At 35.6% G+C, this 12,500-nt stretch overlaps 4 protein-coding genes across 11 annotated transcripts in view; 1 reads left to right on the forward strand and 3 right to left on the reverse strand.

Annotated features, from left to right (window-relative positions):
- The window catches only part of Polr3G (RNA polymerase III subunit G), a 944-nt gene extending 836 nt beyond the window's left edge, over positions 1-108 (reverse strand). The window contains exon 1 of the mRNA XM_043033711.2: positions 1-108. This exon is cut by the window's left edge and continues 836 nt beyond it. Coding sequence (XP_042889645.1) covers positions 1-108 — 108 coding nt within the window.
- Positions 1-3,403, reverse strand: part of LOC122264676 (diphthamide biosynthesis protein 3) — a 4,239-nt gene extending 836 nt beyond the window's left edge. Inside the window, exons 1-5 of one of the 5 annotated variants that reach the window (XM_043033736.2) lie at positions 3,246-3,403; positions 1,214-1,391; positions 834-1,018; positions 575-663; positions 1-116 (exon numbers count right to left, since the gene is read on the reverse strand). The exon at positions 1-116 is cut by the window's left edge and continues 836 nt beyond it. In XM_043033736.2, coding sequence (XP_042889670.1) covers positions 595-663; positions 834-1,016 — 252 coding nt within the window. In that variant the 5' untranslated portion in view covers positions 1,017-1,018; positions 1,214-1,391; positions 3,246-3,403 and the 3' untranslated portion in view covers positions 1-116; positions 575-594. Of the gene's footprint in view, positions 117-574; positions 664-833; positions 1,019-1,213; positions 1,392-1,568; positions 3,000-3,177 lie in introns of those variants that run through there. The other 4 variants (XM_043033725.2, XM_043033731.2, XM_043033730.2 and 1 more) reach the window with 4 other exon arrangements.
- A 377-nt stretch (positions 3,404-3,780) lies between these two features.
- On the forward strand, positions 3,781-9,602 carry LOC122264659 (mitochondrial thiamine pyrophosphate carrier). Of its 4 annotated transcripts, none has more exons than XM_086539688.1 (7): positions 3,781-4,027; positions 5,338-5,479; positions 5,754-5,906; positions 6,058-6,207; positions 6,530-6,698; positions 7,299-7,444; positions 8,924-9,602. In XM_086539688.1, exons 2-7 carry the CDS (start codon positions 5,342-5,344, stop codon positions 9,125-9,127), a joined length of 960 nt encoding a protein of 319 aa, XP_086395814.1. In that variant the 5' UTR covers positions 3,781-4,027; positions 5,338-5,341; the 3' UTR covers positions 9,128-9,602. The 4 variants fall into 4 exon arrangements, with proteins under 4 accessions (XP_086395814.1, XP_042889623.1, XP_042889613.1 ...); XM_043033689.2 differs by having other exon boundaries at positions 3,782-4,020; XM_043033679.2 differs by having other exon boundaries at positions 3,788-4,011.
- Positions 9,603-9,774: 172 nt separating this feature from the next.
- The window catches only part of LOC122264650 (uncharacterized), a 14,918-nt gene continuing 12,192 nt past the window's right edge, over positions 9,775-12,500 (reverse strand). The window contains exons 3-6 of the mRNA XM_086539687.1: positions 12,192-12,500; positions 11,320-11,875; positions 10,962-11,063; positions 9,775-10,745 (exon numbers count right to left, since the gene is read on the reverse strand). The exon at positions 12,192-12,500 is cut by the window's right edge and continues 226 nt beyond it. Of these exons, the coding sequence (XP_086395813.1) occupies positions 10,613-10,745; positions 10,962-11,063; positions 11,320-11,875; positions 12,192-12,500 (1,100 nt within the window). The 3' untranslated portion in view covers positions 9,775-10,612. The remainder of the gene's footprint in view (positions 10,746-10,961; positions 11,064-11,319; positions 11,876-12,191) is intronic.

Raw genomic sequence — 12,500 nt, forward strand, 5'->3', positions numbered from 1 at the left:
TGGCGGCCCAACAACTCTCTCGGGTAAAACCTCGCCTTTCTGAACTCCCAGCTGCTCATAGGTCATGCCCCTCCCCCTGCCTCGGCCTCCCCGACCTCTTCCTCCCATTTTGGCTGCTGCAATGACAAAGTGACACCAAAAGTTATGGAAATAAGTAGAGTAAATATTTAAGTTCATAAAGCAAAGCAATGAAATACTAGTGAATATTTATTAATATAATACTATAACCTTAATTTTTAAAGTTTTACTAATAACATCAGGTGGGGAAATCATTAACATCTTACTGGGGATAATTAGAAAAAAAAAAAAAAAAAAAAAAAATATATATATATATATGAAAAATGAATGCATGTGAGTGAAAAGAGAGAAGAAGAAAGTCAATATCAATATGGAAATGTGATAAATTAAAGAAATTCAAAATCCACTCCAAAAGTTACTGAATTCTATTTATCTTTAACTTTAACACATTTGTTATTCCCAGCATCCTGTGGATAAGTTAAAAGTGCATTAATTTTCTATAAGAAGAACATTTTCATACAATATAAAATACATACTGAATCTATGCCATACATACCTAGTTCTTTAAAGCTATGCTTAGTTCATGGCAAGCGGTTTCTCCTTTGGTAAAGTTACACTTTCTTCCTCATATTCAGCAAAATCATCCTGAAATATGCATTATATTAGAACAAATACCTATATTGCATTGCACAAGCAGCTCTGGGAATATAATCAAAGTTAAATGGATACCATCTTTATTATAAATGGATTCACAACTACAATAATTTAAAAAATATATTGCATTTAAAATAAAAATTATTTCAAGAACCACTTACTGGATCATATATGACCTTGACAATAAGAGAGCAGCTTGGGCAAGTAGCTGTGTCTTCCCCTGCTGCCAGCTCTTCCTTAGTGATCTGAAAACGATCTCCACATGGACAAGGGTAGTAATAGGTCTCTGTGTCTTCGTCAAAGTCGAAATCTTCAATTTCTATTTCGTCGTGATATACGGACATATCTGAAGAGAGGAAATATCATTAATTACAGCTTCTTTGCAATGAATTATCCAAAAAAGTATTGTCTAAGCTACATCTTATTAACCATACAAAACTACTTTCAATATTGATACACTCCCAGATTTGTCTTATCTTTTAACTGAAGGGAAAAGAGCTCTTTCATTATGTTATGCAACTGAGCATGATAATCCTTTCACCTAGTATTGGCAGTCTTGAAATCCATTTATGATGTTCTTTCAGCAAAAGGTTGTGCTCCAGAAAGATTCCCTCTATTTAGCGCACAAATGCTTATATCTATATATCTATTTTTTTTCTCAGTCAGTGTCATACATTTTCCTCATTGTTCCTGTTTTCAACAACTGAGGATCACACTTTCTGAAATAAACCAAATTCATCAGTTGGATAATATCTGCTGGAATGATAGATTAAATTTGCATACTTCTTCCATAATAATATCATCTATAGGTTAAGACAATTGATAAAACCTGATATAAAGATCAAACAATGTTTTGGGGCATAAACTGTAGAATCCACAACTAAAGCAAAGTGCACCATTGAAAGGACTGAAGGGAGCACTACTGGAAGAGCTGAGGGTGCATCATTGGAAAGTCTGAGGGGAAGCCATTGGATGGGTTGTGGGGAAGGTCCAAAGAGGTACCACTTGAAGGGCCTATGGAGCACCATGGGAAGGGTCTGGGGATACCATTGCAAAGACTGAGGCAATGCCATTGGAAGCCATGAGGGAACCATTATAGGGCTGTGCTTACTACATCAGTAGCTGCATTGTTCCCAAGCAAGGAACTAGTTTAAGTACAAGGGAGAGACCTTTGATATATTACATAGCATAAAAGACATAATGTTATGTCCCTTTGTGTAATCTCAATCTAAACAACTATCTGAAAGGTTCCATATAAGTCTGTTACCAAAAAAAAAAGTCTTGTATTATTGACCAATACATCAGTACAGGATCAAGTGCAAGAAACAAAAGTTACAGGGATACTATGAAAATTTCTTTAACAGTCTCAGACTCTAAGATTGTCTTACAGTTTGTCCAAGAAAAGGATAAAGACTGTCCAAGGTGATTCTTATCTATGGCTATCATTGTGGTACATTTTAAAGTAAATGTTTTTAACTAGAACTAACATCTACATCTTAATAGTAAAGTAAATATTGCCCTCAACCTGATATACTTCATGACCAGTATTGGACACTGTCTTCAACTTATGTAACACTGGAGAAGAACCATACTATTAACCCTTTCCTGACAGGGCACTCGCTACGCGCAGACCCCTATGCCGGGCGATTGCAATATTGCATTGAGATCGTCACACTGGCATGACGCCCCGGCATCGGGAGTTTGGCTGTGTCACACGAGTGTAATGCACCGTCGTCATAGGGTTAAGCTAACCTAACCAGCTGAACATATTGAGTGTGTTATAGTTCTTCTGAATTTATCTTTGAATTAAATTTTCAGTTATAACTCACTAACAAATAACTAAGTGCATTAGGTTTAGTGGTGCTCCTCTTCAATTTGACCAACTGCATTAAATACAGTATTTACATATTATATTCTACCTTTGCCATTGTTATCAATCCCTGGCCTTATAGTCAGCATTAGCATTGTCTATGTTTCATAAAGACATTTTAAAGACAGTCCTTACAGTCCTTATAGGCCTCTCTTACATTGCAGGCAAGTCATAAGGAAATACTGGGTGTTAAAGGGATTTTCTTCACAAATAATAGACAAAATTGCAGTTTCAAATATATTTTTCTGTCATTGACAAACCTCAGAGTCAATGACCTTTCATGAATCTCATCACGTATGTTAATAATACATGACTGTAATGATGATGTAACTGTTGATTAATCATAAAATTCTACAAATACTAGATTTATCAACCTCAGGCACTAAATGCTATTACCAGGAGAGAAAATTAACAAGACAGTAATTCAACACAACAAACTGAACGAGAATAGCACAATGTATACCCAACCACCAAATCACATAGCGAATGAGAGGAGGAACCACATGTAAAACTTTTTACGAACTTAGTCATGCCTTCAGAAAAATGGGCTGACGCAACGCACACAACCAGCACTCAGTACTAAAAGTATTCGTAATCATTAGGACAATGCCTTCCTGATGAGCCATACTACTTACTTCACTTGGCTTATTCTACAGAGAAATGTTAACGCCACTAAGCTACTTTTACAAGAGGAAATGCACACCCTCGCCAGACTCTCGATCAGTCGCTCGCTCGCACGTCGTCCCTTCGTCTGCATTCGATAACACATGTTTTGCTTGCGCTGTCTGCGGGTTCTTTGGTATCCTTTGTTTAGTTTCTAGGGTGAGATGTAATTTGATTAATTTTCATTGCTAAAGTATAAATAGTTTGGAGTTATCAAGAGTTGACGTGAGATTTTGGGTTTTTGTTCTACGATTTCCCCTGAGTGGGCTTTTAGGTTTTATATTGTGTAAAATAGTTTGAAATATTTGGTTTTCTTTCTGAGTTTGGTGTATCAGTACAGCTAGTTGATTGTGATATCGAGTTGTAAAATACATGATTTATGTAAAAGAAACTAAAATACTGATATAACATGTGAATTATAATGTTCATTACATCATTGAAAGGTAAAGGTTCGCTCCTTTGCACATGTTTCACCGGAGACTAATAAGAAAACTGAAATTTGATGAAAGTGTGACTTTGACCTGATCTCCTAGGGAACTCCTACATTGATATAGTAACAAATTATATGCGTATGAATTTATGCATACAAATGTATACATACACACACACGTTTACCACAAACAATGACAATAAACAGATACCAGAAAAAAAGTCGGATAGATCTGGATTAGGTTACAAGAACGGCCCCCAATATAAACACGGCATCGTCTGCGAAACACAAAGTTCGCCGGAAATGTGATGCAAAGTGATTTCACGAAAGATCACTTGCATTATACGCATCAAAAGAGAGTGCACGGTGTTTGAAGGCAAGAATGGTGACTGGTGATTGTCTTGTGTTTAGAAATACATATGTAGGATTGAAACATAGATTCTTTGATGAAATACATGTTAAAATCAGCATTCAAGTTATAAAACCTTGGCAGCTAAAAACTCTCTTCGTTATCATTGTCATTGATATAACTATTCTAGTTAATGGTGATGTGGGATGATGAAATATTTATTATGTGAAGGATGATAATAATAGGCTAATAGTAGGTATTAGTGATATTAATGATAAATATACAGACTGCGATAGCGATAATGATGACGTAATGGTGAGAGTAATTTCAAAGATTACCAATACACCTGCAGTAGATCAAGTGAATGCTGTGGCCTGCTGTGGCCTTTGCAAAGTCAGCACGCTGGAAAAGGCCAACAAACCTTCATCACATATACTCTGGCAAGGTAGAACTTGGACTGGCTTCTTAGAGGGTGATCATTCTAAAGGGAGGTCTGCATGCATAGTCTTGCCTGGATATATGGGATGGAAGTTTATTGAACCTTGCTGGAACAACAAATACACATGGACACAGCATTTCATTGAGTCACTAGGGATTTATAAGTGAATGTAACCATGGCAGTAATAAGAATGATAGATGAATATACCGCTTAGTTAAATTGTTTTATTTATCGTTTAATTTATACTTTGTCATCAGGGTGATAAGTGTTATGATTGTGGTTGTTCATTGTCATTCCTGTCATCATCATGTCATAATTATCAATATCATTCATCATGATTATGAATATATAATGATAATGGTAATGCTAGGAATGATGTGTGGAAAGTGTGAATGATTCAAGAATATTAGTATTTACAATTCTTGTAAGTTCATAGATTATGATTCTATATTATTTTAAAATTGTGGCTAAAATTAAAAAAAAATGACATCATCTTCTTTGATAAATATAGATAAATACTATTGTTGTCGCTAAAGAAGTGAAATTTTTAAATAGAAAAATTGTTTTGAATAGAAAACTGTATCTATAAATCAGCATTTTACAGTTATTACATTAATTTGATCTTCTAATTAAATGTAGTCTACCTTTGGTTTATTACTTTATAGCCAGTATTGAGACATGCAGGTCATACTATGGGCCAGAATTTTCCAGACTATTTGTAAATAGAATAAGGCAGCAGTAATAATGAAAATATTGCATCAATCAGTTTATCAATTATTTTCTTTTAGTATATCATGCTGAAACATCAGCTTCACAACTGCCTTTGCTATTATGACCTTATTTGACATTTCTTACTGTTATATAATGTTTCTTTGTAAGCCATAGTATAGCAATGCCTGTTTGCCTTTTCTTAGAATAATGGGTAGCTATGTAGGATATAAAGAAAACCAGGATGATCAGCTCACCCCAGGAGACCATGCTGTTGCTGGTGCTGTAAGTGGAATGGTCACTCGAGCTCTTATCCAGCCCCTTGATGTCCTTAAAATTCGGTTTCAGGTAAATGCAAATGCAGGTGTCCTTTTCATAATTGCAAAACTAAGAGTGCTAAATAATGATTATTGATATAAAGATCAATTTCAGGTTGTTATGGGATTTGAAAGCCATATTTTCCATTTGTATCACTATATAAGATTAAGGTGCATTTTGAAAGTATACAGTTGACTAACTACAACTTTTGCAGTGAAGGCTAGTTTATTGTTCTTTTGCAAAAGAGGTAATCATTACAAATTTAAATTTGTTATTTAACTTCCTATGTTCATATTTATAACAGCTTCAAATTGAACCAACCACAAGGCGTGGTGGAGGACTCTACCATGGGATTCTCCAAAGTCTATTCACAATTGCAAGAAGTGAAGGTCCTTCAGCACTTTGGAAAGGACATCTTCCAGCTCAAGCTCTGAGTGTCACATATGGAGTTGCACAAGTAAAATTCTTTCTCAGTGAGGTTTCTAAAATGTTACCTGACCTATAATGTAACTAAGAACACATTTCAATATACATGAATATTTGATTGTAAAGTAAGATAATAATATCTATATTTTATAGTATTTGAGGATTTTCACTGATTCTTTCAGTTCTGGAGTTATGCAGTTCTCACAAAGGCAGCCAGTGAGCATGGACTCCCTCATGGGTTGTGTGGAGGACTTGCTGGAATTTGTGGGACGTTATTATCTATGCCATGTGACGTTTTACGTACCAGGATGGTTGCACAAGGAACTCCAAAGGTTGATTCCAAATATTTCTTTAAATTATTTTACTATTTGTAGATTTTGAGTTTATTTGAGGAAGATTGCAAACACCTTCATTTTTTCTATGTAAAAAATAGGCTAATGATATCACTTACAATGTTTAGATATGATTATTCTAATACAGAATTTATCTGTGTTCTCTCCTACTGTTGCTTTTGTATATAGCATTATAAGATATCAATAGTATATCTTTAGATAAGGATCAGCTATTTGTATATCATACTGGCTCTCTTATCCCTCTTGTGAGACTTGATATTTGATATATCGTATCAAATGCAGCTAATTACTTGTTTTTTAGTATTACAGTGGCATGTTTGATGCAGCAGTGAAGATGGTTCGGCATGAAGGAGCATTAAGTTTATGGCGTGGCTTTCTGCCAACTGTTGCTATGAATGCTCCGAGTTCTGGATTCATCTTCTACTTCTATCATCTCTTCCTCTCACTTACAACAAATCTTTTTGGTGATGGTAAGCAAGAAATATGATTGGCTTCATTTTCCAACTGAAGATTGCGTTGGTATAGATTTGGAGATTTCCATGACTTGGGTAGATGACTTTATTTGGATATGCCATTGCATAATCAGTCATTTCATTTTCAAACTGATTTCATGAAACTTTGTGTGCCCTTGTCAAACAATAATAGGAATCATCCCTTTATGGAAATCCTGTATGTATGCTTTCAGTCAGAAAGCAAATTAACTTACATAATTGTATGTGTATGTGTATGAATATATACATATAATGATGATAATGGATGATAATGAGGATAACAATAATGATAAAATGATGATAAAAGTAATAATAATAATAGCAGTAGTAACAATGACAATAATTATATTAATGATAATAATAAGGATAATCATAATCATAATAATGATAATTATGATAATGATATTGATAATGGTACTGATGATAGTGATAGTAATAATGATAATGATAGTCACAATGGCAGTAACAGTGACAGTAGTAATGATAATGACGATAAGGATGATGATGATGGTGAAAATAATGTATATTGTTGGTCTATATGTTTTATTTCTTAATTGGCTCATCTTTGTTCCTTTACAGTGAGCCATCTTCCCTGGCTGAGCTGTAGTGCTGTTAGTGGGATGGCTGCAGGAGTGTGTGCCAAAGTCATTACTTATCCTCTTGATGTCCTTAAAAAGAGGATGCAGATTCGAGGATTTGAAAGTAGAAGAAAGCAGTTTGGCAAGGCAAGTTACCTGAAGTTGTTTATGTTTTATATGATTTATTGATAGTTATTTTAGCTGAGTTTTATACATTTGTAAATCTCATCTTTTTGTTTATTTGATTTTATTGCTTTCCCCTCTACTTCTCTCTCGTCCCTTATTTCTCAGATAAAACTTTCAACAGACAAGAAAGTTCAAAACATAATAGCTGAATAGTGCTGTTCTTTTTAAGTCTGATCATGTATTTTTATCCTTGAGCACATGGTATCAGAATTCAGAGCACTACCTCATGGCAATAATTACAGACTGCAGTGGGTTTCTGTTAACCCAAAGGCACCGGCTAGGAATTGGAGCACACTGTCTGCCTTGCCGAGGGTAATTTCAAGGCTGCTCATACGAGTCAAAGATTAGCAGTGCAGGGATGCTGTTTTCTGTTTTCCTTCCCTTTGGCTTGAAGTTCTTGTCAAGTCAGTTATTGTTGTTCAGCATTAGGATGGAAATAGGAGGGAAGGTTGTAGCATAAGAACTATTGTGGTAGGAACTATAAACCTCCATGATAATATAAGGCATATGTCATAGAGCAGCATCCTTTTTCATGACATGATAGGTACCATCCAGAATTCGAGCACATCCAAACCATGGCATACATACATGCCCTCTGGTGTCATTGAGATGAGAGTGAATATTGCCATATTTACATGAAAGATTTATTTTCATATCTGATTTTATCCAATGATCCATGAAGCTAAGTGAGGAAACTATATAGACTTAACTGACAAAGAAATGGTTTCTTTTTTTTTTTAATCTGTTAAAGGAAATGTTGAGTGTATAAATAAGAGGAGGCATAACTATTTTGTTTTTATTTTATTATGCTCTCATCATTGTTATCACTGAATTATTTTTATTGTAATAATTGCTATCAATATTATTATTATATTTGTCATTATCATCCTTTTTTTTACTTTATCATTATTATTTTATATATATACATATGTTTCATTGTTTGTTTTCAAAGTGCATAAATTTTAGTGATACCTTTTTGTAAGTTCATCTCTGAGATAACTTGTTGTTTTTCATCAGTAATTTAGAAAATGTATAATTACAATTCCTCAATTGTAGGAAAAGATTTTTCATCATTTTTGCAACTTTCACTCACTTACTTGGAGAGTCTATAGAATTGATTCTTGGATTGTTTTTATGTGCTAAACAACTATGCTAAACAACTTTTGGTGTGTTCTATACACCAATACCTACTTAATGAAAATATACTTTTTATATTTATGTATGTAATACCTGAGTTGTCTTTATTATTGGTTTTTTTTTTACCAACTATTTAATTCTTAACCCATTAGCAGCGGATGGCATGATTCGCTGCTGCAAAAGGAGTCGTCGGTCATAGACGTGGCACGCACAACCGAAAAAAAAAAAAACAGCCATCCTACTGCACAAACATTTTTTCAATACTGCGACCAATGAGTTAATAGTTTGAAATTCCTTCTGCAGGTTATTGTATATACAAATGTATGGAAGTACATATCAACTGTGATGCAGGAAGAAGGATTCCAGGCATGGTTTAAAGGACTTTGGCCAAGCATGCTCAAGAGCGGCTTGGCGACAGGCGTCATCTTTGTCTCCTACGAAGCCACTTGTTATGTCATTGCTGTTGCCCGTGAAAAAAACGCCGGTCCAGATGACACCACCAAATGATACTGATGCCGTCATATTTTGATTGACTTGGAGTGCAGTCGAAATTGTTTCAGCATAATCTGACCCCTAGAGAAGTGCCTTGAAGATTTTACTCTTTCACTCTTTAACTCTGATGAACTCTTAAGCAGGCATTTATTTCTTTTCAGTTTTAGTATTCTCACACTTTTTTAGGATTATCATAAGATATGTCAGCGTATCTTGTATCTGATTCAGTTGATATTAATTACTATTGTAATATGAATCCAAATATCTTGAAAACATAATCTGTGATAATAATTTAGAAAATACAGACAACGATTTCTTAGTCATAAGTCTTTTTGTACAGTGTATATAATGAATATGATGATGTTCATCATTTAATGAATTTTCACATAGTATTGCATATTGAATAGATATGATTCTAAAGATCCAATATGCAATTATTATGTTTGTAGTATATTGAATAAATGGCTGCAATATGCAGGCATGTAGAGTACATCACATGTTTTATTTAGTCGCAAGATATTTTTTGCCTTCAGCATTTACTTTCCTCATTTAAAGGCATAGATGATGTTGTATGATAATGACATACATTAGATTTTGCATCTTACATAAGGGAATGAAATAAAAGAAATTGCTAATCAAATATTTAATTAGAAATATATATATGTGTGTGTGTGTGTGTGTGTGTGTGTGTGTGTGTGTGTGTGTGTGTGTGTGTGTGTGTGTGTGTGTGTGTGTGTGTGTGTGTGTGTGTGTGTGTGTGTGTGTGTGTGTGTGTGTGTGTGTGTGTGTGTGTGTGTGTGTGTGTGTGTGTGTACACAATATAAATATAGATGTGCATTTATATATATATATCTATACAAATTCCACTAAAACAAACTATCTTTCTTACAAAGGGCAACTGGTGATATGCTGAAAAAAATCGATCTATAATAAGTGACTAGTGCTGATATATCTACACACTAAGTAAAGAAGTAATGCCTATATATAAAATACAAAGCATTTGAAGAAAACATTTTCTGCAATGCAGTGATATTTCCTATCAGAGGAAATATAACAAATGCAACTGTAATAACTAAGTCAAAACAATAACAATACAACAATAACAAACTATACAATGAAATATGGCATATTGCAGGAATGTAATGTACTTTATTTATGTTTATAACACATAAACATGGTTTAATTATTATTACCTAATTTCATAAGTGCACCAAATACACACGCACACCATAAAATCATGCACACAAACTTAAAATTTAACAAAAAGCAAATTCATAACAGCAGTCACATACAAAAACAAATCTAGTATCCACTCATAAATATTTGATTTGTTATTCAAAATAAAATCTTCGACATTCTGCATGAATCTACAAATTTACGGTTTAAAATGGCATTAAATGATATATACAAATGGCAATACAAAAAAGGCATTGTCACGAAGATATGATAATATTTCAGTAGATTAAGGAGAAAATCCGAATTATTCAGTAAGTGATACAGTTATAATTCTTGTGTAAGGACTTTCACTGTGAGCCAACGTACTACTTCGCGCCATATTGGAAGTATGTCTGTATTTATCACTTCACGAGCCTTCATATTGCATTGGTATCGGTACCCATCACACTCATCTAACCTGTAAATGAATGCAATATCTCGATTAGTAATTGATATTTTTTTTCTTTTTAGAGAAAAGCAATAAACCCTTTCACCAATACTCTCCCTTTTTAGGACTCCGTGACTCAAAACGAGTGTTCACCACCGCGCCATCACGGGTTTTGATTACTTTCCGCCGGTTTTTCCCTTCTACGATCTCCAACTACAGTAACGGTTGGTATCATAATACACTCACCTGTCCTTCCCTTCTTTAACTGCCTCAATATAAGACAGGAGCCTCCCGCCCTCAGCTGTATGCCGTAATTGTTGGCTCAACTCCCAGAGATTTCCTGAGATCCTGTAGGAACACAGTGTGAATTAGGTTCATAATATATAATTCATGTTCATAGGTATTTGGGTTATGAGGATCGTAGAGATAGATAAAGTTTGCTGATTTAAGAAGTCTGTAGATTTGTTTAGAAATTTATTTGCATTCGATATTAAATAGAAAAAAAGGGAATTGAAGAAATGAAAACATTCTCTCAAAGACGAAAACATGCTAGGAAAGTGAAGAATCTCCAAAAGTGACGCGTTAATACCCGAGGTGGACTTGCCTAGTTTCACTACCAATTAGGTCCGACAGTGGAGCGAAGGTTTCTGGATCGCGAGACACTTCACACAGGACTCGGCGCCGGCAGTCCTCGCGGTTCAGGTGAAGGTTGTTGAAAAAGTAGTCGAGGCGGGAAAGCCGCATTGATACGTCTAGGCGTTTGGCATCTGTTGTTTCAGTTGGAACTTCATCGAAGGATGTCAGGTGGAAAGGAGGGGTGATGTCTTGGGAAGAGGAAGAAGGATAGTTCGATGACGAAGATGAGGAGGAAGGATAGTTGGATGAAGAAGAGGAGGAAGAAGGATAGTTAGATGACGAAGAGGAGGAAGAAGGGTAGTTCGATGACGAAGATGAGGAAGAAGGATAGTTGGATGACGAAGATGAGGAAGAATGATAGTTGGATGACGATGATGAGGAGGATGAAGAGGATGAGGAAGGATATGATGATGATGAGGAGGATGAGGGATATGATGACGAAGGACGAGAGAAGAAGGTAGGCCTTGAGAACGACGGCCGAGGACGCTCTTCAGGGACGTCAATTGGCTTGATGAGGTCAAGACCTGAAGAAGGAGGCAGCGTGAAGAATTAGACCAGAACATTTATCGGAGTGTTCCAAAAGAGCCCACAGCTTGTATATAAACGACACCAAGTTCATGAGATTAACTCTGCTATTCATTAAGATATAGTACATGAAGGGGAGGGAAATTTGAGGACAGAACAAAATGCATGAAGTACGACTTGAATCTTTGTGGATGCCAGTGGTCCCATAAAGCGTTAATTATGGAGTATTGAGGGATATGTAGGCCAAATTCATAACCTATTTAATCAACATCTTAATTGTGAAAAAAATTAGTATGGCAATAAAAGCCTATGCACCTGGTCTCTTCGTAGCGCTGTCGTGAATATTGTTATGAGACAGAACATGGTCGTTGCCCCACAAGAGCCGGTCGTTGTTCGACGGTCTCGACGACGGTCTCGACGACGACGTTATCAGCGTGGCCGTGGGCATCACCTGCTCCCCGCCGCTAGCAGTCCCTCCGATGGTGGTCCAGCCTTCGTCGTCCGCAGCGCCTCTCTTGCTTCGGGATTTCGGGAGCGAATACTTGTTGACTTGATTGATGTCGCTTCCCGTGAAGTATCCGAGGTACGGCATGACCCAGTCCAAGAACTTCTGCACGCCTTGCT

The sequence above is a fragment of the Penaeus japonicus genome, unplaced genomic scaffold (genome assembly GCF_977035675.1).
Source record: "Penaeus japonicus unplaced genomic scaffold, GWHDUDI00000001_assembly GWHDUDI00000009, whole genome shotgun sequence".
Taxonomy (NCBI): domain Eukaryota; kingdom Metazoa; phylum Arthropoda; class Malacostraca; order Decapoda; family Penaeidae; genus Penaeus; species Penaeus japonicus.

Excerpts from the sequence above, each read along its gene's own strand:
- LOC122264659 (XM_086539688.1), top strand. The coding sequence starts at position 5,342 with ATGGGTAGCTATGTAGGATATAAAGAAAACCAGGATGATCAGCTCACC. Across the intron at positions 5,907-6,057 it reads TCACATATGGAGTTGCACAA|TTCTGGAGTTATGCAGTTCT; the intron begins GTAAAATTCTTT and ends TGATTCTTTCAG. Across the intron at positions 6,699-7,298 it reads AACAAATCTTTTTGGTGATG|TGAGCCATCTTCCCTGGCTG; the intron begins GTAAGCAAGAAA and ends GTTCCTTTACAG.